Here is a 21,681-nt window from a genome sequence, read left to right on the forward strand (position 1 = left end):
TATCATTGACTGACACTGGACTTCAGGCATTTTGGCATTTCCTTCTCCCCAGTCTTCCTCCAAACTCTGGCACCTTGATTTCCGAATGACATGCAAAATTTGCTTTCATCTGAAAAAAGTAATTTGGACCACTGAACAACAGTCCAGTGCTGCTTCTCTGTAGCCCGGGTTAGGTGCTTCTGCCGCTGTTTCAGGTTCAAAAGTGGCTCGACCTGGGGAATGCGGCACCTGTAGCCCATTTCCAGCACACGCCTATGCACTGTGGCTCTGGATGTTTCTACTCCAGACTCAGTCCACTGTGTCTGCAGGTCTGGAATCGGCCCTTCTCCACAATCTTTCTCAGGGTGCATTCACCTCTTCTAGTTGTGCACGATTCCTGCCACACTTTTTCCTTCCCACTGAGGTGCCTTGATACAGCACTCTGGGAACAGCCTATTCGCTCAGAAATTTCTTTCTGTGTCTTAGCCTCTTGCTTGAGGGTGGGAACCAGGCTGGGAGTTTTTAAAAGCCTCAGAAATTTTTTGCAGGGGTTTAGAGTTAATTTGTTGATTCAGATGATTAGGTTAGTAGCTTCTTTAGAGTACCTTTTCATGATATGCTCATTTTTTGAGATAGGGATTTTTGGTTTTTCTTAACTTTTTTGCCCAAATCATCAATATTAAAACTATAAAAGGCTTGAACTACTTCAGTTGTGTGTAATGAATCTAAAATATATGAAAGTCAAATGTTTATCAGTACATTACAGAAAATAATTCTTTATCACAGTATGCCTATTATTTTCAGAAGGACCTGTAGTTACGAAGTCTATGAATTGGCTTTGGATCTCTGCAACCGGCTGAATTTTTTAAAATGTAGATATTGGTATCTGCTTTTGAAAATCCTATATCGTTTGACCTTTAGTTTTTGTTTGTATTTGCCATTGTTTTTCAACTAAAAATGAACTATTTCAGGTTTTCATAACGATATCCCTAAAACCTTTATAGTTTAGCTTAGCTTTAAGAGAATCACCCGAGTGTCCGACTCATTCGCTTTGTCACCCTACAGCAGATGGAGGAGGACGAGCCGGCGGTCTCTGAGGAGACTTCGACCCGCCGCGACAGCCAGAGCGCCTCTGAAAGCAAAAGCGCCTCGGCATCTTTGCCTCTGCCGCCGTTTCGACCCGACAGAGCTATCGGTGAGCTAGCGAGCGAAGCGTAACGAGTTGAAGCGGCCCTGACTTAGTCGTCATGATCATCCTCCAGGTGTGGAACACGTCAAGATGGGTTACTACTGTCGCGTATGTCTCCTCTTTTACTCCAACGAGAACATGGCCAAGAAAACGCACTGCAGCAGCAAGGCGCATTACGACAAGCTCCAGGTGAGGTCCGCCAGAGCTTTTTCAACAGGCAACCGATCGTCACCGCTGCGACTTTGTTTCAGAAACATCTGGAGAAGGAACAAAGCAAAGCGGAAAAGAAGCGAGCCAAGAAGACGAGTGTTTGAATCCCAGTTTTTGTTCATCCTTTATAGAAGAGCTTCACACGTTAGCCCGTCTCCTGCAGTTACTTTGTGTTTGGATTCGTCAGCATGTTTTAACAAATAAATGTTTTACAAACTTCAAGTAGGGTTGTCAAAAGTGTCCAAACGTCCATCAAAACTGCAACGTCGTGTTAGCGGGGTTGCAAAATGGGTCGGCTGACAGGTGAGTGTCACTGATGACATCATTGGGTATCCATACTGGAATATTGTATACAGATGAAAGTTTTTTTTTTTTTTTTGCAAACCGAAATTCATGGGCGGGCTCTTTCGTTTGACTGTTTGCCCAAAAATGTGGTCTTTTTTTTATTTTATTTTTTTTAAGTAAAATTCCAAAACACTACTTGTCATACAATTTTTGACCGAGTCACATCATTTATACTTTAAAAAATTCAGGATGCTAAGGGGGACAAAGGTTCTATTAAGTTTTTGCCAAAAACATACCCATTCATTTGTAATGGGTAAAATTTCCCATTCATTTCCAATGGCCCAATTCACTGGCCATTCATTTCAACAGCACGAAAACTTCCATTCACTCCTATTGATTTCCAACCCAAGTGACCCCTAAATTCCCCCCAAAAATAGAAAGTGAACCAATATGAATTGGCTTCCCCTTAACGACCCCAAGTCAACAGGAAGTGACCCTGTAACGCCTTTAAATCAACATGAAGTGACCCTAGAATGCACACAAATCAACAGGATTTGAATGAATGAATGACCCAATATGAACAAGTGACTCCTCAAAATTGACTGGAAGTGACCCATAAATCCCCTCAAATCATTAGGAAGTGATACTGAAATGCCACGAAATCAAAACGCAGTGACCCCAGAATGCTTCAAAATCAACAGGAAGTGACCCAATATAAACAGGTGACTCAAATGCCCCAAAATAAACAGGACGTGACCTATTATGAACAGGTGACTCTGAAATGCCCAAAAATGAACTGGAAGTGACCATGGAATGCCTCGAAATCAACAGGAAGTGACCCGATATGAACAAAAGGTGACCCTGAAATGTCTTAAAATCAACAGGATGTGACACTGGAATGCCTCTAAATCAATAGGAAGTGACCCAATATGAACAGGTGACACCTTAACGACCTCAAGTAGACAGGAAGTGACCCTAGAATGCCTCGAAATCAACAGGAAGTGATCCAATATGAACAGCTGACTCTGAAATGCCCAAAAAAATCAACTGAAAGTGACCATGGAATGCCCCTAAATCAACAGGAAGTGACCTGAGAATGCCTCAAAATCAACAGGAAGTGACCTGACATAAATAGATGACTCTGAAATGTCTCAGAATCAACAGGAAGTGACACTGGAATGCCTCTAAATCAATAGGAAGTGGCCCAATATGAATAGGTGACACCTTAATGACCTCAAGTGGACAGGAAGTGACCCTCTAATGCCTGTAAATCAACAGGAAGTGACACTGAAATGCCACGAAAATAAGTGACCCTGGAATGCTTCAAAATCAACAGGAAGTGACCAAATATAAACAAGTGACTCTGAAATGCCCCGAAATCAACAGCAAGTGACCATTGAATGCCTCAAAATCAACAGGAAGAGACTCTGGAATGCCTCTAAATCAGGGGTCTCCAAACCAGTCCTCGAGGGCCGCTGTGGGTCCTGGTTTTTGTTCATACTGATCAAGCACAGACCTTTCAACCAATGAGGTTTCTACTAAAACAAGCAGCACCTGACTGCAATCAACTGTTACACTTATAAAACACCAGATTGGTGAAAAGGTGTTATCTTGTTTTGTTGGAGTGAAATCATGCACCCACTGCGGCTCTATGTGGAATAGTTTGGAGACCAGTGCTCTAAATCAATCGGAAGTGACTCAGTACAAACAGGTGACTCCGAAATACCCCAAAATCAACAGGAAGTGACCCTGGAATGCCTCTAAATCAACAGGAAGAGACCTGATATCGACAGAAAGTGACCCGTAAATGACCCCGGGTTAACAGGAAATGACCCAAGATAAACGACTTCGAAATGCCCCAAAATCAACAGGAAATTATATATCTACAGGACCCTGGAATGCTTCTAAATCAACAGGAAGTGACCCCTTATTGACCCCAAGTCAACAGGAAGTGACCCAATATTAACAGGTGACCCTGAAATGCCCCCAAATCAACAAGTGACCTGATAGCAACAGAAAGTGACCCTGAAATGCCTCAAAAACAGCAAGTTACAATCAACAGGAAGTGAACCCTCAATTACCCCTGGTCAACAGGAAGTGACCCAATATAAAGAACTCTAAAATGCCCCAAAATCAACAGGAAGTGACCCTGGAATGCCTCGTAATCAACAGGAAGTGGCCCAATATGAAGAGGAATTCACCCCTGATTGACCCCAAGTCAAAAGGAAGTGACCTTGAAACCCAGGTGACCTTAAAATGCCCCAAAATGAACAGGAAGTAACCTGATTTCTACAGGAGGTAACGCTGAAATGCCCCAAAATATACCGGAAGTGACTCTGGAATCCCTTAAAATCAACAGGAAGTGATCGAATATGAATAGGTGACTCTGGAATGCCTTAAAATCAACAGGAATTGACCCTGGAATGCCTTACAATAAACAGGAATTGACCCAATACATATAGGAAGTGAACCTTAAATGACCCCAAGTCAACAGGAAGTGACCCAATATGAACAGGTGACCTTGAAATGCACCAAAATGAATAGGAAGTAACCTGATTTCTTCAGGAGGTAACGCTGAAATGCTCCAAAATCAACAAGAAGTGATGGAATATGAATAGGTGACCCAGTAATGCCTCAAAAATGAACAGGAAGTGACTCTGGAATGCCTTAAAATCAACAGGAAGTGACCCAATATGAAAAGGTAACCCTTCGAATGCCTCTAAATCAACAGGAAGTGACCCAATACGTATAGAACGTGAACCCTAAATGACCCCAAGTCAACAGGAAGTGACCCAACATGAGGACGTGAACCTGGAATGCCTCTAAATCAACAGGAAGTGACCCTGGAATGCCTTACAATTAACAGAAATTGACCCAATATGTATAGGAAGTGAACCCTAAATGACCCCAAGTCAACAGGAAGTGACCCAATATGAACAGGTGACCTTGAAATGCCCCAAAATGAACAGGAAGTAACCTGATTTCTACAGGAGGTAAAGCGGAAATGCTCCAAAATCAACAGGAAGTGACGGAATATGAATAGGTGACCCTGTAATGCCTCAAAAATCAACAGGAAGTGACCCAATATGAAAAGGTTACCCTTCGAATGCCTCTAAATCAACAGGAAGGGACCCAATACGTATAGAAAGTGAACCCTAAATGACCCGAAGTCTACAGGAAGTGACCCAACATGAGGACGTGAACCTGGAATGCCTCTAAATCAACAGGAAGTGACCCAATATGAATAGGTGACCCTGAAATTCCCCAAAATCAACAGTGGTGGTGCTAAAGTAACTAGTTTGGTTCAATCTCATTATTCAGACGTTTATCACATGACTACTCCAGCTCATAGCAAACACGGAGCACTAAAAGATGAGCTAACTGCTAGTGGAAATGATAGATTACGGTACATATTATCTTTCGTATGATAAAAAATTTTCCATGTACCGAAACATTCGAATCTCAAGGTCCCACTGTATTTCTTGGAGAGGCATATCGATAATGAGTTGAAAATTTTTAGTATCGTGACAACTGTAACTTTAGGTCAGGTCAATTTATTGACAAAGTAAAAATGAGATGTGAAGAAGTCTGGTCAGATGTGTCAGGTCCTCGCGTTCATCTTCTCCTGAAATGACGACAAAGCCATTTTAGCGCAAGTTCACAACAATTAAAGGAGCTAACAGTCGTTCCACCTGATATTTGAACCAGTGTCCTGGGCTGCTGCAGTGCCGCACTTTGGCTTCGTCCTCATCGGCGTAGATCAGCTGACACAAGCTGCAGAAGTAGCCCACCACGGGACGCACAAACTCGGTTCCTGCAAGATGACAGAGCGTCGAGGCGGCGCTGTACCTAGAGATACGGACCTGAAACGGTGCTTACCCACGGGCTGGGGGGCTGTCCCTGAAGACGTTTCGTTGGCTTCCTGCGAACACAAGGTCATCAAAACGCATCAGGCGGATCCTTAAAAACACGGGGCGGCAAGAACTTGAGTCGTACCTGACTCTCATGACTCCTTTGGCTTCTTGGCTCTTGCGTCTGGACCATTCCAGAAAGGGACACATCCTCAGATGATGCGTTTCTCCTCAACGACTGATTCAAATCTTCTGGTCTAGCTCCAGGATCTTCCCTAGAAGCATCTTCAGACTCTGAAATCTCTTGCGTGTTGATGTTCTTTCGGATCTCCGACTGGAATTTCTGTGAGTCCAGAGTCTTCCTGTCCAAATTGTGATTGTTGCAACCTTCTAAAGGGGTCTCCGGAGTCTTGATGTACAGATCTTTACTCCCCTCTGATTTAGTCTCTGCAGTACTACTGCCTTCTGATTTAGTTACAGCAGTATTCCTGTCCAAGTTGGGATGGTTGCCACCTTCTGAAGGGGTCTCCAGAGTCTTCATGTCCAGATCTTTCCTCCCTACCGACTTCGTCTCTGCAGTTTTCCTGTCCAAGTTGTGATTGTTCCCACCTTCTGAAGGGTTCTCTAGAGTCTTCCCAATTTCTGACTTGATTTCCAGATCTTTCCCACCTTCTGACCTTGTCACTGCAGTATTACTGCCTTCCGACCTGATCTCAGGAATCTTTCCGGATTTGATGTCCGAGGACTCCCTGGATCTGGGTGTCTTGTCTCGGGTGAGCTTGACCGAATCTTCAACATCTGGAGTCTTCGGAGCCCTTTCTTCAGTCGAATCATTCGATGACCGTGCAGCTTCTTCGTCTGTAGGGTTCTGCTCTTGTCCCACTTCATCCAGCGTGATGCAGTCCTCCAGGTTTATTTCCTGCGAGTCAGAAGAACTTTACAACGTGGAAATGTCGCCATGGTCGAGTAGGATGGAAAAAGTCTGGACCTCGTCTGACTTATCCGCCTGGCTGTGGGAATTTTTTTCATCACGCTTACCGTCGTCCTCATTTTCTTCACCTACAACCACATTGGTTTGTAGCTTAGCATTTGTACACAAGACGAGATGGAGGTCAATGCTGATTTATGGACAGAGGACAAAACAATTGGCGAGAAGTTAGTATTTGACCTGTGGCAGGTTCAGGTGAGTGCTTTTCTAGTTCTTCATCGTTCCCAGTTTCCTCAAGAGATTCCAAATCGTCCTCGCCCAGCACCGCCATTCCCTCGATGTCGCTGTCGTCTTCGGACGAGCTGGAACGTAAAAAGGAGGAAGTGAAGGATCACCTTAAGCCAGCGTGACTGAACAAGAACGCCGCCACCTACTTTGCGACTACGTTGCTCTGATCTTGGTTGACAGCGTCAGGTTTTGAGGCTGTTGGATGTGCCGGAGCTGAACCGCAACTAGACGCTGAGGACCATGAAAACAAGTCTTCTGCTAGATCTTCTTTACAACGCTAGAGTTCCTCAGTTTTCTCACCGGCCGTTTCGGCTTCTGGCTTCTTGGTTCTGGAACTGCTGGTTTGCTCCTGGGACTTGGACCGTGTCTTGTCTTCTGGATTATTAGACCTGGTCTTCCTATCTCGAGACTTGGACCTGGCTTTCCTGTCTCTGGACCTGGTCTCTCGCGACCTGGACCTGTGGTCTTCTCCCCTCCTCTTCTTGGACTCCTTTCTCGTATGATCTTCATCTCTGCTTCTCGTTCTCTTGATTGAGTCTTCTTGATAACGTTGTGCTAACACGACGGTTCTAAAAAAAAGGCAGAAGATAAGTGAGTCAAACCCAGGAAATGACGTCAAACAGTCACGCTTACCCGAGAGTAGGCGTGTCTGTGGCGAAGGAAACCCGGAGGACTTTGTCGTTGAGCCTCAAGATGTTGGAGGAATAGTAATCCACCAACTTCTCCGCATCTTCCAGGCTTTTCATCTCCACGCACGCCTAAGAAGATTCAGGAGGCGGTCAGATTAGAGGCGGCTCTCGACGGCAAATGCTCACCTTGAACCGTTGGAAGAGAGTGTAGACGGGCGGACCGAAGCGCTTGACCACGTTGAGGAGGTCGGACTTGTCAGTGTTGGATTGCGGGGGCGGTATGAAGCTGACCACGCGAGAGCTCTGAAAGAACCACATGTCATCCCGGCCCGCGATTGGTCCATCAAGCCGTACCTTCGCAAAATTACAGGACTCGGAGATGCTGAAGTCTATCTGCTGGCCATTCACGTTTAGAGGACGTTTCTTGTGGAAGTCCACCAACTCCTGAGCCTGCTCTGGAGAGTCCAACTCCACAAAAGCCTGTTGGCAAAGGTAAGGGCGAGTTCTTAGTATTCTACTGAAGTCTGATGGTCGCTCATTCGCAAAAACAATCCAGCCAAGGCAAGAGACTTCTAGCGAACGTTGACGGGGACTCACCAGTGACGGAAACACGAGAATCCTGTTGACGCTCCCGAAAGGCTCCGCCAGTTTCCGCATGTAAGACTCGTCCACCGACTGAGGAGGAAACTTGACGCGCACCAGTTGGCTTTTCTCGGCGACCTGAAAGATTCACGTTGAGCTGCCGCTGCCGCCTCAACATCACCATCCGCGTCTAACCTTTTCTGCGCTCTTGTCGTTCCGTGACCCTGAAGAACCCAAGCATACCAGACTAAAGAACACAAAAGCAAATAAACCGGAAGATCTGCAGACTTACTCCTGCCGTTCTCAGTTGATGCTGGTGACGACCAGCGAGTCTGTCTGTGGTGGCTCTTCTTATTTGACTGCCGGTTAGGTCTTGGGTGATATTAGCTTGCGTTAAACGACGTTAGCCGCACACTGGCTAACTTTTTTGATTCTACCTGTAGCCAGCTCACCGCACTAACCTGTCGTTCATCTCCGTGCGGCAGTTCCACGTGGGAAAGCTGAGAAGGAAACCTCATAGTTGATTGAGAAAACGCTTGGAAGTTGAGGACAAACTCACCGCTGTAGCAGGCGCAGTTGTCCGTCCGCGTGCTGGCTTCCGCTCACGTGCTCAGCCCAGTTCTGCAACAAAACTTTGCGTCAGATTCGCTTCTTGATGATCCGTCAGTCCGACGGATTGCTTACCTCCGCCGAGATGAAGACGCCGTTACATAGAGAACATGACGCCGGGTACGTCTGAGGTTCCGCGCCGTGGAAATCCCGCACTTCCTGTTCGGACGGTGTCGCGGACCAACCGCAAACCAGGCCGGCAGAGGTCTCAGAGTGTCCTAGTTCTGATCCGGATGTCCGTCGACTTTCTGATGGAGATGCGTGGCGCCTGCTGACTGTCCCGAGGGAAGGAATGTTTGCCGCCGCTCTTCTGGGTCTATCGTTTCGCTCAAAGGAGGCGGAAACAGTATCCCGGGAGAATCTGGAGGACTCTGACTGAGGGCTGCCAGAATTCTGCCACTGATCTCGCCAGTCCGGAAGCGTTTTAGAAGCTAGGTGGCTTAACGGGTACTGAACCAACCAACCGGGGTCCGGATTTTGGCGAACGGGTGCCTTTGGCGAATCGCAAAGAGGGGAAAAGGCGGGAGGAGGCTTCAGTGTCTCTTTGCGGGATCGTATCTGATGGACCAGGTGAGGCAGCGAGTCCACGGTCAGCTGGTCCTCGGGAAGCTGGGCGAGGAGCGCCAGGTCGGCGGGCTCCAGACCGCAGCTGCTAAGGATGCCCAGGGCGTTATCTGTGCACCCCGGGGCTAAGGGCGGCGTTTCCGACTCCGGCCCCGACCCATGGGGCTCCGGCATCGACTGGCGGCCAGGTCGGAGGTCAGTATCTGATAAAGGAGTCGGACCACGCCAAGACATGGCCCTGCAGACACAAGTTCCAGGTCAAGAACAAAATATTTGAAACAAGCTTGAGTCTTTCAGTAACATTGATGATGATAGATTATCCAATCATGTGCCGTTTGGAGCATTCAGAGTCGCTCTCTGATCTTTTTGGGTCAGTTCCAGTTCATTTTTGGTCACTTTCTGCTGATTTTAGAGCATTCTAAGGTCATTTTCTGGTCATTCTGAGACACTTCTTGATGTTTTTCGGGTCATACAAATGCTGCTGCAACTATTCTATCACTAGTTGACGTCAAATCCTTCGAATGAATGAACATTAATGCTTCTGCTGTATGTTGAAATGTGTTTGCAACTAGTGGACGTCAAATTCATTTGAAGCGGGACGGCTGACAGCGAATGTATGAATGTCCAAATTTGCGTTTGGCTTATTGACTGACTCGAAATTACGTCATGTATGAAATAAACGATTATTTTAACGTTAGCATATTGAGGAGGCTTGGTTAGCATTTTTAGTTTAGCATGCTAACACCACAACAAACTTACCTGATGCGTCAAAGCCGGGAAGTTATGACGGAAGAAAAATTGCTCTTCATAAGTCAATTTGAGGAAAAAGCGTCAACGTTCGATAAATAAATAAAATGGAAATTGCTGAATTAAAACCAAAAGTGTTTGGTTGCTAGCTCAGCTATAGATATCATATACATATGACGATGTCTGAAGCGCGCTTAGAACTAATGGGGAATGGCGTTGTCGCTCGGCCGTTTTGCGTCGGCGTCGTTCGATAAACATTTTTAATGCCTACCTCAACTTATTTTTCAACATCTATGCTAATACGGTTTGTCACAAACCAAAATGTTTTTAAATTCAACGAGTTAAAAACACTTTACTCGCCACAATAGAAGTCGTTACCCGACGCAAGATGGCCGCCTGTTACTCACGCCACTGACTCAGCTTGGTACATCTAGAAATCAGCTCTCTCTACTTCGCATACATGGAGCTTCATGAGCCAAACTTTTAGTGAGCTGATTACTTAGATATTTAGCGCCCTCTAGCAGGCCGGGAGGACGAACGAGCAGTCCCGATAAAAGCTTGCCTTTGACATGAAATACCACGAGGACTTTTGAAACAAAATGCGACAAAACGAACACAATGTGGATTAAAATGAGAGAGTGATTATCAAGCTTCACTATTTGTGTAAATATACAAAATGATAAGAATATTGATTATGCATTAACATACATACACATGCTAATGAACCGTGCCTGTGGGAAATTGTCCCGCTAATGGCGGCCTAGGGTCCAGATCCGGTCCGCGAAGTAAATCATGTGCATCGACTTTGTTTCCCGTCAAAATTAAATTCACGTAAAATTTCTTTAAACCAGAAATCAAGAGAATAATTATTTTTTTCCTCCTTTTTCTTTTCTACAACATAAAACAACAGTTACAACAATTACAAAAAAGAGCTGTTATTTTCTTCCCTTTTAAAATTAAATCCCAAACTTATTTTTTTCCGTGCACCCTCCTTTAAAAAAATAAAATAAATAAATAATAAGAATGTTAAAGATAATGTAAAAGATAAAAAATGAAAATTGTATTTAAAAAAAAAAGTTTAGAATTTCCCTTGATATTTAAATAAAAATATTTTTTAAATGATATATACAGAAATAAAAAGAGAATATTTTTCCTTTTTTTTAATAAGTAAAAAAAATATTTTTATATATTTTAAAAAGTATACTTATCATTGTCATTTTTGGGGGGCGGGGGTAATACAAGAATATTTACATTTTCCTTTAAAAAATATATATATATCAAAAAAAGGGTATATATACTGTCCTTTTTTAAATAAAAAATTAAAATATATTAAAAAAGCGTATTTACTGTTCTAATATATGTATATATATATATATATATATATAATAAGAATATTTAAATTTCCCATTGTTTAATATATATATATATATATATATATATATATATATAAGAATATTTAAATTTCCCATTGTTTTTTCATTAAAAAAAACATTAAAAAGTAGTTTATAGTTGTCCTCTTTTTTTGGGGGGGCGTGAAAAATGAATGAAAAAAATTGAGAATTTTTCCTTTTTTTAAATAATAAAAAAATACATTTTTACAATATATATAAAAAAAAGTACCTATATCGTTCTCCTATTTTGGGGGGGGGGGTGAGGGGGGGTTAACAATGAAAAATAATTAAATACAAAGTGTATTTAAATTCCCATTGTTTTTAATTTTTTTTTTTTTTATTCAATTAAAAACAACTTACATTTTTTTTTTTTTTTTAATTATTTACCGTTCTATTTTCTTTTTTGGGGGAAGGGGGAGGGGTTAAAAATACTAAATAAAAGGAATATTAAAATTTCCCCTTGTTTATTTAATAATAATAAAAAAACATAAAAATATATTTCTAAAAAAAAAGTATATTTACTGTTCTATTTTTTGGTGGGTTGCTGGAGGGGAGGGCGTTTAAAAATATTTACATTTTCCTTTGTTTAAAAAAAAATCTAAAATGAGTATATTTACTGTTATCCTATTTTTTGGGTGGCGGGGGGGGGTTGTGTCAAAGATGGAAAAATAAACAAAAAGTTAATTTCAATGTAAATAGTTGATCAATGTTGGCCGGGTTGCCCGACAAATGAATGAAACGCAGTTTGACACCCTGCGCTAGGTGGGCATGAATCTGAGCCACCAGGGGGCGCCCACAGACTTAATAATCATTTTTCTTCCCGTGGGTTGATTTTCCTCTGTAGATTCTCTTGCTTAGTTTTTTTTTCAATGACCTACACGTGCTCACATATTAGTACGGAAATAAATCTACCAACTTACTTCCTAAAACTTAGACGGATGCTGAAATCCCCACCCACTTAAAATGCAAAAAATGTATTTATTTGCACACATAAATGCACAATAAATATGTAAACAATGTATAGGGCCACATATAATAAAGAACAGAGTTGGTGGACAATAATTATAGAATAGAAATGAATAGAAAAGATGCACTTTTGGGAGAAATTGCTATGGGTAGCTTTGCTGTGACGGTTGCTATATTGGGTCACTTCCTGTTGATTTTGAACCATTTCAGGCTCTTGATTTGGGGGCATTCTGGGGTCACTTCATGTTAGTTTGGGGGAATTTCAGGGTCACTTCCCGTTCACATTGGGTCACTTCATGTTACAATGGAGGGAATTTGGGGTCACTTCCTGTTGATTTCAAGGCATTTTGGGGCCATTTCCTGTTCATATTGAGTCACTTCCTGTTGATGTGAAGGCATTTCAGGTTCACTTCCTATACAGATTGGGACACTTCCTGTTGATTTTGAGGCATTTCAGGGCCACTTAATGTTCATTTGGGGGCATTTTTGGTTAGCTTCCTGTTCTCTTATAAGGCATTTAAGGGTCACTTGTTGTTTATTTAGGGGTATTTTGGTGTCACTCCCTGTTTGGGGTATTTGGAGGTCACTTCCTGTTGATTTGGGGCCATATTGGGTTCACTTTCTGTACAGATTGGGTCACTTCCTGTTGATATCGATGCATTGCGGGGCCACTTCGTGTTCATGTTGGGTCAACATGTTGTTATGGGTCACTTCCTGTACAGATTGGGTCACTTCCTGTTGATTTTGATGTATTTTGGGGCCACTTCCTGTTCAAACTGGGTCACTTCGTGTTGCTATGGGTCACTTCCTGTTAATTTTTAAGATGTTTAAGGGCCACTTCCTGTTGATTTGGGGGTATTTTGGTGTCACTTCCTGTTTGGGGTATTTCAAGGTCACTTCCTGTTGATTTTGAGGCATCTGACTTCCTGTATATATTGGGTGACTTCCTGTTGATTTGGGGCCATTTTGGGTTTCTTCCTATACAGATTGGGTCACTTCCTGTTCATATTAATGACTTTAGGGGCCACTTCCTGTTCATGTTGGGTCACTCTGTGTTGCTATGGGTCACTTGCTGTACAGACTGGGTCACTTCCTGTTGATTTTGATGCATTTTGGGGCCACTTCCTGTTCATATTGGGTCACTTCGTGTTGCTATGGGTCACTTCCTGTTGATTTTGAGGCATCTGACTTCTTGTGGATATCTGTTCACTTCCTGTTGATTGGGGCCGTTTAGGGTTCACTTCCTGTACAGATTGGGCCACTTTCTGTTGATTTTAAGGTATTTAAGGGCCACTTTGTGTTGATTTGGGGGCATTTTGGTGTCATCTCCTGTTTATTTGGGGTATTTCGAGGTCATTTCCTTTTGATTTTGAGGCATCTGATTTCTTGTGGTTATTGGTTCACTTCCTGTTGATTTGGGGCCATTTTGGGTTCACTTCCTGTACAGATTGGTTCACTTCCTGTTGATTTGGGGCCATTTTGGGTTCACTTCCTGTACAGATTGGGTCACTTCCTGTTGAAATTGGGGTCACTTCCTGTTGATTTTGATGCATTTCGGGGCCACCTCCTGTTCAATTTGGGTCACTTTGTGTTTCTATGGGTCACTTCCTGTACAGATTGGGTCACTTCCTGTTGATTTTGATGCATTTCGGGGCCACTTAATGTTTATTTGGGGGTATTTTTGGGTAGCTTCCTTTTCTTTTTTAAGGCATTTAAGGGTCACTTCCTGTTGATTTAGGGGCATTTTGGTGTCACTTCCTGTTTATTTGGGGTATTTCGAGGTCACTTCCTGTTGATTTTGAGGAATCTGGCTTCCTGTAGATATTGGGTCACTTCCAGTTGATATTGATGCATTTCGTGGTCACTTCCTGTTGATGTTGGGTCACTTTGTGTTGCAATGGGTCACTTCCTGTACAGATTGGGTCACTTCCTGTTGATGTTGGGTCACTTTGTGTTGCAATGGGTCACTTCCTGTACAGATTGGGTCACTTCCTGTTGATATTGATGACTTCGGGGCCACTTCCTATTTATATTGGGTCACTTTGAGTTGCTATGGGTCGCTTCCTGTACATATTGGGTCACTTCCTGTTGATTTTGATGCATTTCGGGGCCACTTCCTATTCATATTGGGGCACTTCGTGTTGCTATGAGTCACTTCCTGTTAATTTTTAAGAGCCACTTCCTATTGATTTGGGGCATTTTGGTGTCACTTACTGTTTGGGGTATTTCGAGGTCCCTTCCTGTTGACTGTGAGGCATCTGACTTCCTGTAGATATTGGGTCACTTCCTGTTGATTTGGGGCCATTTTGGGTTCACTTCCTGTACAGATTGGGTCACTTCTTGTTGATTTTGGGGCATTGCGAGTTGCTATGGAGGGTAATTAGGGGTCACTTCCTGTTCATAGCGAGACATTTCGAGTTCACTTCCTATACGTATTGGGCCACTTCCTGTTGATTTTGAGGCATTTCGAGGCCACTTCCTGTTCTTATTGGGTCACTTTGTGTTGCTATGGGTCACTTCCTGTTGACTTTGTGGCATTTCAGGGCCACTTACTGTTTATTTGGGGGTATTTTTGGGTCACTTCCTGTTCATTTTGAAGGCATTTAAGGGCCACTTCTTATTGATTTGGGGGCATTTTAGTGTCACTTTCTGTTTATTTGAGGTTTTTCGGGGTCACTTCCTGTTGATTTTGGGGCATTTTGGTGTCACTTCCTGTTTATTTGGGGTATTTCGAGGTCATTCCCAGTTGATTTTGAGGCATCTGACTTCTTGTGGATATCCGTTCACTTCCTGTTAATTTGGGGCCATTTTGGGTTCACTTCCTGTACAGATTGGGTCACTTCCTGTTGATTTTGATGCATTTCGGGGCCTCTTCCTGTTCATATTGGGTCACTTCGAGGTGCTATCGGTCACTTCCTGTTGATATAGAGGCATTTTGAGTTCACTTACTATACGTATTGGGTCACTTCCTGTTGATTTTAGGCATTCCAGAGTCACTTCATGTTGATTTTGGGTCATTTCAGGGTCTCTTCCTGTTGATTTGGGGGCAATTGTAGGACAAGTAGTGTTGTGAAATTTTACTTCCTTCCCGCAAAAAAGACCGGTCATTTTTGGGGTTTCAAATGAGGAAAATCTGGTCGTGTTGGTGTATGTATGAACGGTCACGGTGGGTAAAATGGTTTTGGATGGGAAGAAACACCATTGAAAAATTAATATAGAATGTATCTTCTGCATGATGTGCAATGCTAGCATCAGAAAGTGTAGGAGGATTGGTCGCGCCACTATGTGTTTGTCATACGCAAAGGAGCCAATTAGACCGGGTCGGCGTCGAGCGCAGACGCGATTGACCCAAAGCCACGGACTCTAAATCCCTGGGCCTAATTAAGAGATTTCTCCCCGCGCCGTCTGGCCCCCACCTGGCCTCCGGTCTCAGAAAACATCTGACGTGAAATCGATGCAAGCGTCCGGCTCAGGTACGGGATCGCGGGCGGGCCCAAAGGACGCCGACGGCGGATAAACCCGTCCGGCGCTAATAGGCTCCGTTGTGATTCGCTGAAATCTGGCTGCGGGCTCCGCCCACTCCGGACGCATAAATAAATCATCCGACGATTTTTGACCAGCGGATGGGGATCAAAAGTTGCGGCGATCGGCGTGAAATATTTACGCGCGATTTTCTTCTGACCCCGACCGGACCGGAGCGAGCCGGGGAAATCGGACCCGCCGGCTAGCCTTTCCGTTCACGCCGAAAACCCGACCCTCGCGTCTAAACCCCGATGGACGACAAATAAAAAAAAAAAAAAAAAGAGCTAAAAGAAAGTTTGACGAATGCAAACAAATGCAAGTTGGAGCTTGTGTTGCACCGATATCATTTTTTGGCTCCTGATACCAATTTCAATACCTAGCAGCGTGGTATCGGTCAATGTCGGTACTATGCTAATACCACGTTTTTTTAAACAAATATATGTATCTATTATTTTTGAAAATGTTATATTTTTTCAACGAATGCAAGTTGAAGCTAGTTGTATCGATATCATTTTTTGGCCCCTGATACCGATTCCGACACCTGGCTTTGTAGTATCGGCCAATACCGATACTGTGCTGATACGTTTTTTGAACAAACATCTGATTTAAAAAAATAAAATAATATTTTTAGACAAATGTAAGTTAGAAGTAGTGTTACACCGATATCATTTTTGGCCTTCTGATACCGATACCTGGCTGTGTGGAATCGGCCAATGTCGAATATGTGCTGATACAACAATTTTAGAACAAATATAACATTTAAAAAAATGCAGAATGCCATGAAAGTTGAAGCTAGTGTTGTACCGATATCTTTTTTTTGGCTCCTGATACCTATTCCGGCACCTGGATGTGTGGTATCTGCCAATGCTGATACTATGCTGATACAACAATTTTTGAACAAAAATGCAATTTTCAAAAATTATATATACTGTATATATTATTATTTTTTTAAATTTTTTTAACAAATGCAAGTTGAAACTAGTGTTGTACTGATATCATTTTTTTCCTCCTGATACCGATTCCGACACTTGGCTGTGTGGTATCGGCGAAGGCCGATACTGTGCCGATACATTTTTTGAACACCAATGCAATAAAAAAAAAACAAAGCAAAAAAAACAAAAAAAACAAAAGTAAATATATTTTATAAATGTAAGTTAGAACTAGTGTTGTACCATTTTTGGGCTTCTGATCTTGATACCTGGCTGTGTGGTATTGGCCAATGTCGATACTGTGCTGATACCACAATTTTTTACAAATATAAAATTAAAAAATTAAAATTAAAAAATACACAGTATATATAATATATATACTGCATATTGAACCAATTCAAATTGAAGCGAGCGTTGTAACAATATCATTTTTTGGCTCCTGATACCGATTCCGATACCTGGCTGTGTGGCATCAACCAATTCTGATACTATGCTGATGCCATTGTATTTGAGCAAAAATGCAATTTTCAAAAATATTATATATACTATATATATATATATATATATATATATATATATATATATATAATATATACATGTTTATTATATTTATATATTAATATAATTATATATAATAATATAAAAATATATATATTAAGATATATAATTATATTTATTATTAATATAATATGCTATATATACATTAATATTGTATTTATATAATATAATTATGTAAAAATTATAATATAAATATAAATATGTGTATATATATATATATATATATATATTTTTTTTTTTTTACAAACGGAAGTTAGAACTAGTGTTGTACCGATACCGATACCTGGCTGTGTGGTATCGGCCAATGTCGAGACTGTGCTGATATCACAATTGACCAAATATGGCATTTAAAAAAAAATACACAATATATTTATATATATATATGTATAACCAATGCAAGTTGAAGCTAGTGTTGTAACGATATCATTTTTTGGCTCCTGATACCGATTCCGACACCGGGCTGTGTGGTATCTGCCAATGCAGATACTGTGCTGATACGTTTTTTGAACAAACACGCAACTTAAAAAAAATGAAAAAAAAAATTTTTTTTTTAGCAAATGCAAGTTGAAGGTAATGTTGTACCGATATTATTTTTGGCTCCCGATACCGATTCCCATACATGGCTGTGCGGTATCGCCTAATGCTGATACCACAATTTTTTAACAAAAATTCAATTTAGAAAAACAAAACAACAACAACAACAAAATATTTATATATATATATATATATATATATATATATATATATATATGTATGTATACTGCATATTAAACCAATGCAAGTTGAAGCTAGTGTTGTAACGATATCATTTTTTTGGCTCCTGATACCGATTCCGATACCTGGCTGTGTGGTATCGGCCAATGCCAATACTATGCTGATACCACAATTTTTGAACTAAAATTCAATTAAAAATAAATAAATGAATAAATAATACATATATATATATATTTTTTTTTACAAATGTAAGTGTTGTATCGATACCAATTTTGGGCTTCTTATACCGATACCTGGCTGTGTGGTGTCAACCAATGCTGATACTATGCTGGTACCATGTTTTTTTAAACAAAAATGCAATTTTCTTAAAAAAAAAAATATATATATATATATATATATATATATATATATATATATATATATATATATATATATATATATATATTTTTTTTTTTTTTTTGAACAAATATACAATTTTTTCAAATAAATGCAAGGTTAAACTAGTGTTGCACCGATACCATTTTGTGGCTTCTGATACCGATACCTGGCTGTGTGATATTGGCCAATGCCGATAGTGTGGTGATACAACATTTAAAAAAAAAAATCTAACATTTAAAAAAAACATATAACAAATGCAAGTTGAAGCTACTGTTGTACCGACACCATTTTTTTGGGCTTCGATACCTGGCAGGGTGGTATCGTTTTATGCCGATACTCTGAGGAAACCACATTTTTTGACCAAATATTCAGTTTTAAGAATATTATATTTATTTTTTGGGACAAATGCAAAGTACAGCAAGTGTTGTACCGATACAATTTTTTGGCTCCTGGTACCAATGATGATACCAGGCTGTGTGGTCTCAGCTGACGCCGATTCTGTGCCGATAGCACATTTTTGAACAAATATACACTTACAAAAAAAAGTAAATATTTTTACTGACAAACGCATACAAAAAAATTAGACTCCGATACCAGGCTGTATGGAATCAACCTGATACTGTGCTGATACATTTCCCCCCCCTTTGATACTAAATTAACAACATACTCATTTGACAGTAAAGTCATCTCTACCATGGCTGTTCATTCGCCACCATCCCTCCCTCTTCAAATGAATTGGACGTCCACTAGTGATAAACTCATCGCTGGGACGGCGCAAGAACAATTTTCAACGCCTTGTCTGCCATTGACAGCACGAGACATCCATTTCCATTTACAGCCAACGTGACCTTCGCACCGCGGCTTCGGACCGCCAATTTTTTTTTTTTTTTTGGCCCACTGGCACCGTTCCCTCCCTCCGGTGTCCAACTATTTCCTGGCTGGCGAGCTCACAAATGTCAACTCTCAATCTCACCTAATTGAATTTGGACTCACAAAACTGCCTTTTGATTTGACTCAGGCAAAAAGAACACACTCCATTCCCAAAGTTCACTGTAGTGCCCTCTAGTGGCAATCTCGGAACTTACGGGCAACTAGAATGTCCACAGAAAACTAGAAATTGCAACAGTAGGTAACTGGTAAACACTTAGGGTGTTTTGGAGTCACTTCCTGTGGATTTGGAGGCATTTCGAGGTCACTTCCTGTTAATATCAGGTCACTTCCTGTTGAATGTGGGACATTTTGAGGTCACGTCCCGCTGACAACAGGTCACTTCCCGTTGCTTCAGGGACATTTCGGGGTCACTTCCTGTTGATATGAGGTCACTTCCTGTTGATTGAGGGGCATGTCAGGTCATTTCCTGTTTATATCAGGTCACTTCCTGTTGACTTTGAGACATTTTGAAGTCACTTCTGTTGATATTGGCTCACTTCCTGTTGATTTTGGGACATTTTGAGGTCACTTCCTGTTGATTCTGGGGAATGTCAGGGTGACATACTGTTGATATCGGGTCACTTCCTAATGCTATGAGGGCATTTTGGGATCATTTCCTGTTGGTTTGCGGCATTTTGAGGTCATTTCCTGTTGATAACCGGCCACTTCCTGTTGATTCTGGGGCATAACAGGGTCACATCTTGATGATATCGGGTCACTTCCTGTTGATTTGGTTTCTGGGGTCACTTCATGTTGGTTTTTTGGAAATTTCGGGGTCACTTCTTGTTTATATCTGGTCACTTCCTGTTGATTTAGGTACATTTTGAGGTCACTTCCTTTTGATTTTGTGGAATTTCTAGGTAATTTCCTATGGATGTTGGTAATTTCCTATCGATTCCGGGGCATTTCAGGGTCACTTCCTGTTTATATCAGGTCACTTTCTGTTGATTTTAGGACATTTTGAGGTCACTTCCTGTTGATTATGGGGCATGTCAGGGTCACTTCCTGGTGATTTGGAATCTGGGGTCACTTCACGTTGGTTTGTGGGAGTTTCGGGTTCACTTACTGTTGATTCTGGGGCATGCCAGGGTCACTTCCTGTTGATATCGGGTCACTTCCTGTTAATGCTTGGCAATGCCAGGGTCACTTCCTGTTGATTCTTGGCCATCTCAGGGTCACTTCCCGTTGATATCGGGTCACTTCCTGTTGATTCTTGGCAATGTCAGGGTCACTTCCTGTTGATATCGGGTCACTGATTTTGGGACATTCTGGGTAAGTTTGTAATGAATTTGGTCACTTTGTGTTGATTTGGGGCATTTCAGGGTCACTTCATGTTGATTTTTGGACATTCTGGGTACGTTTGTCATGATTTTGGTCACTTCGTTTGTTTTTGGGCATTTCAGGGTCACTTCCTTTTGATTTGGGGCATTTTGGGGTCACTTCTTGTTGATTTTGGGACATTCTGGGTAAGTTCGTCACGATTTTGGTCACTTCCAGTTTGTTTTCGGGCATTTCAGGGTCACTTCCTGTTTATTTGGGGTCATTCAGGGGTCACGTCCTGTTGATTCTGGGACATTCTGGGTAAGTTCATAATGTTATTGGTCACTTCCAGTTTTTTGGAGGGCATTTCAGGGTGACTTCCTGTTGATTTGGGGGCATTCTGAGATCACTTGCTGTCATTTCTGGGCAACTACCTATGGATTTAGGTCACTTCCGGTTTGTTTTTAAACATTTCGGGGTCACTTCCTCTTGACTTGGGAGGATTACGGGGTCACTTCTTGTCGCCTTGGGGAAATTTTGGTGTCGCTTCCTGTTAATTTCCGGGGAATGGAAGTTCTCTTGCCATTGAAATGAATGGGAAATTTCGGCCATTAGAAATGAATGGCTATGTTTTTGGCTAATTTTTCCTGAAGCGTAAGTTTTTGGCAAAATCTACAGGGGCAGCAAATTTTAGTTGGCGTCCTCACCAAAAAGTCGGTCGAATTCTAGACTGTATTTTAGCAGGCGCGCGATGATGACGACATGCGTCAAAGCCCAACATGGCGTCCGACGACGGCGATTAAAGGAGCGGAGTCGTAAAAACGGCCAATAAAAAGTGGTGGCTGCTCTTTATCTTCTCTCGTAATAGATCTTATTTATGGGGCTATGCCTCTAATGGGTGGATGAAGGTGGAAGGGGGGGCGGGGCCTCTCAGGGGAGCAGAGAGGGGGACCGTAAAGCCCTCGGACCGAGAATCCGCTAAGGCAGGGATGTCAAACCCATTTCTGTTGGCGTGCCACATTCATGGTAATTCCATCCCATGTGGGCCGGACCAGTTTATTTTTAGCTCCTCCCAGTCAAAATGGATGAACTGATGTCTAGCACCTTCAATGGCACTGACAGCCAGTCCGGCCAGTTTAAATGAATTGGACGTCTATCGTTGCCAAGGGAAG

The 21,681-nt window shown here is 42.0% G+C and overlaps 2 protein-coding genes across 4 annotated transcripts in view; one reads left to right on the forward strand and one right to left on the reverse strand.

The window, feature by feature from the left end:
* LOC130923695 (matrin-3) overlaps window positions 1–1,600 on the forward strand; it is a 30,381-nt gene extending 28,781 nt beyond the window's left edge. For 2 of the 3 annotated variants that reach the window (XM_057849595.1, XM_057849597.1), the window contains exons 20-22: window positions 1,045–1,174; window positions 1,242–1,357; window positions 1,420–1,600. In XM_057849595.1, coding sequence (XP_057705578.1) covers window positions 1,045–1,174; window positions 1,242–1,357; window positions 1,420–1,482 — 309 coding nt within the window. In that variant the 3' untranslated portion in view covers window positions 1,483–1,600. The remainder of the gene's footprint in view (window positions 1–1,044; window positions 1,175–1,241; window positions 1,358–1,419) is intronic. The other variant, XM_057849596.1, reaches the window with a different exon arrangement.
* On the reverse strand, window positions 848–10,264 carry matr3l1.1 (matrin 3-like 1.1). The gene is made up of 18 exons (XM_057849598.1): window positions 9,874–10,264; window positions 8,626–9,352; window positions 8,501–8,562; window positions 8,403–8,441; window positions 8,234–8,313; window positions 8,137–8,165; window positions 7,957–8,079; window positions 7,714–7,839; window positions 7,546–7,662; window positions 7,364–7,488; window positions 7,031–7,299; window positions 6,877–6,961; window positions 6,683–6,804; window positions 6,503–6,573; window positions 5,660–6,433; window positions 5,543–5,585; window positions 5,356–5,477; window positions 848–5,288 (listed from the first exon to the last, which is right to left on the reverse strand). The coding sequence occupies exons 2-18, from the start codon at window positions 9,346–9,348 to the stop codon at window positions 5,265–5,267; spliced, it is 2,934 nt and encodes a 977-aa protein (XP_057705581.1). The 5' UTR covers window positions 9,349–9,352; window positions 9,874–10,264; the 3' UTR covers window positions 848–5,264.
* Window positions 10,265–21,681: the final 11,417 nt, after the last annotated feature.

The sequence above is a fragment of the Corythoichthys intestinalis genome, chromosome 11 (genome assembly GCF_030265065.1).
Source record: "Corythoichthys intestinalis isolate RoL2023-P3 chromosome 11, ASM3026506v1, whole genome shotgun sequence".
Taxonomy (NCBI): Eukaryota; Metazoa; Chordata; class Actinopteri; order Syngnathiformes; family Syngnathidae; genus Corythoichthys; species Corythoichthys intestinalis.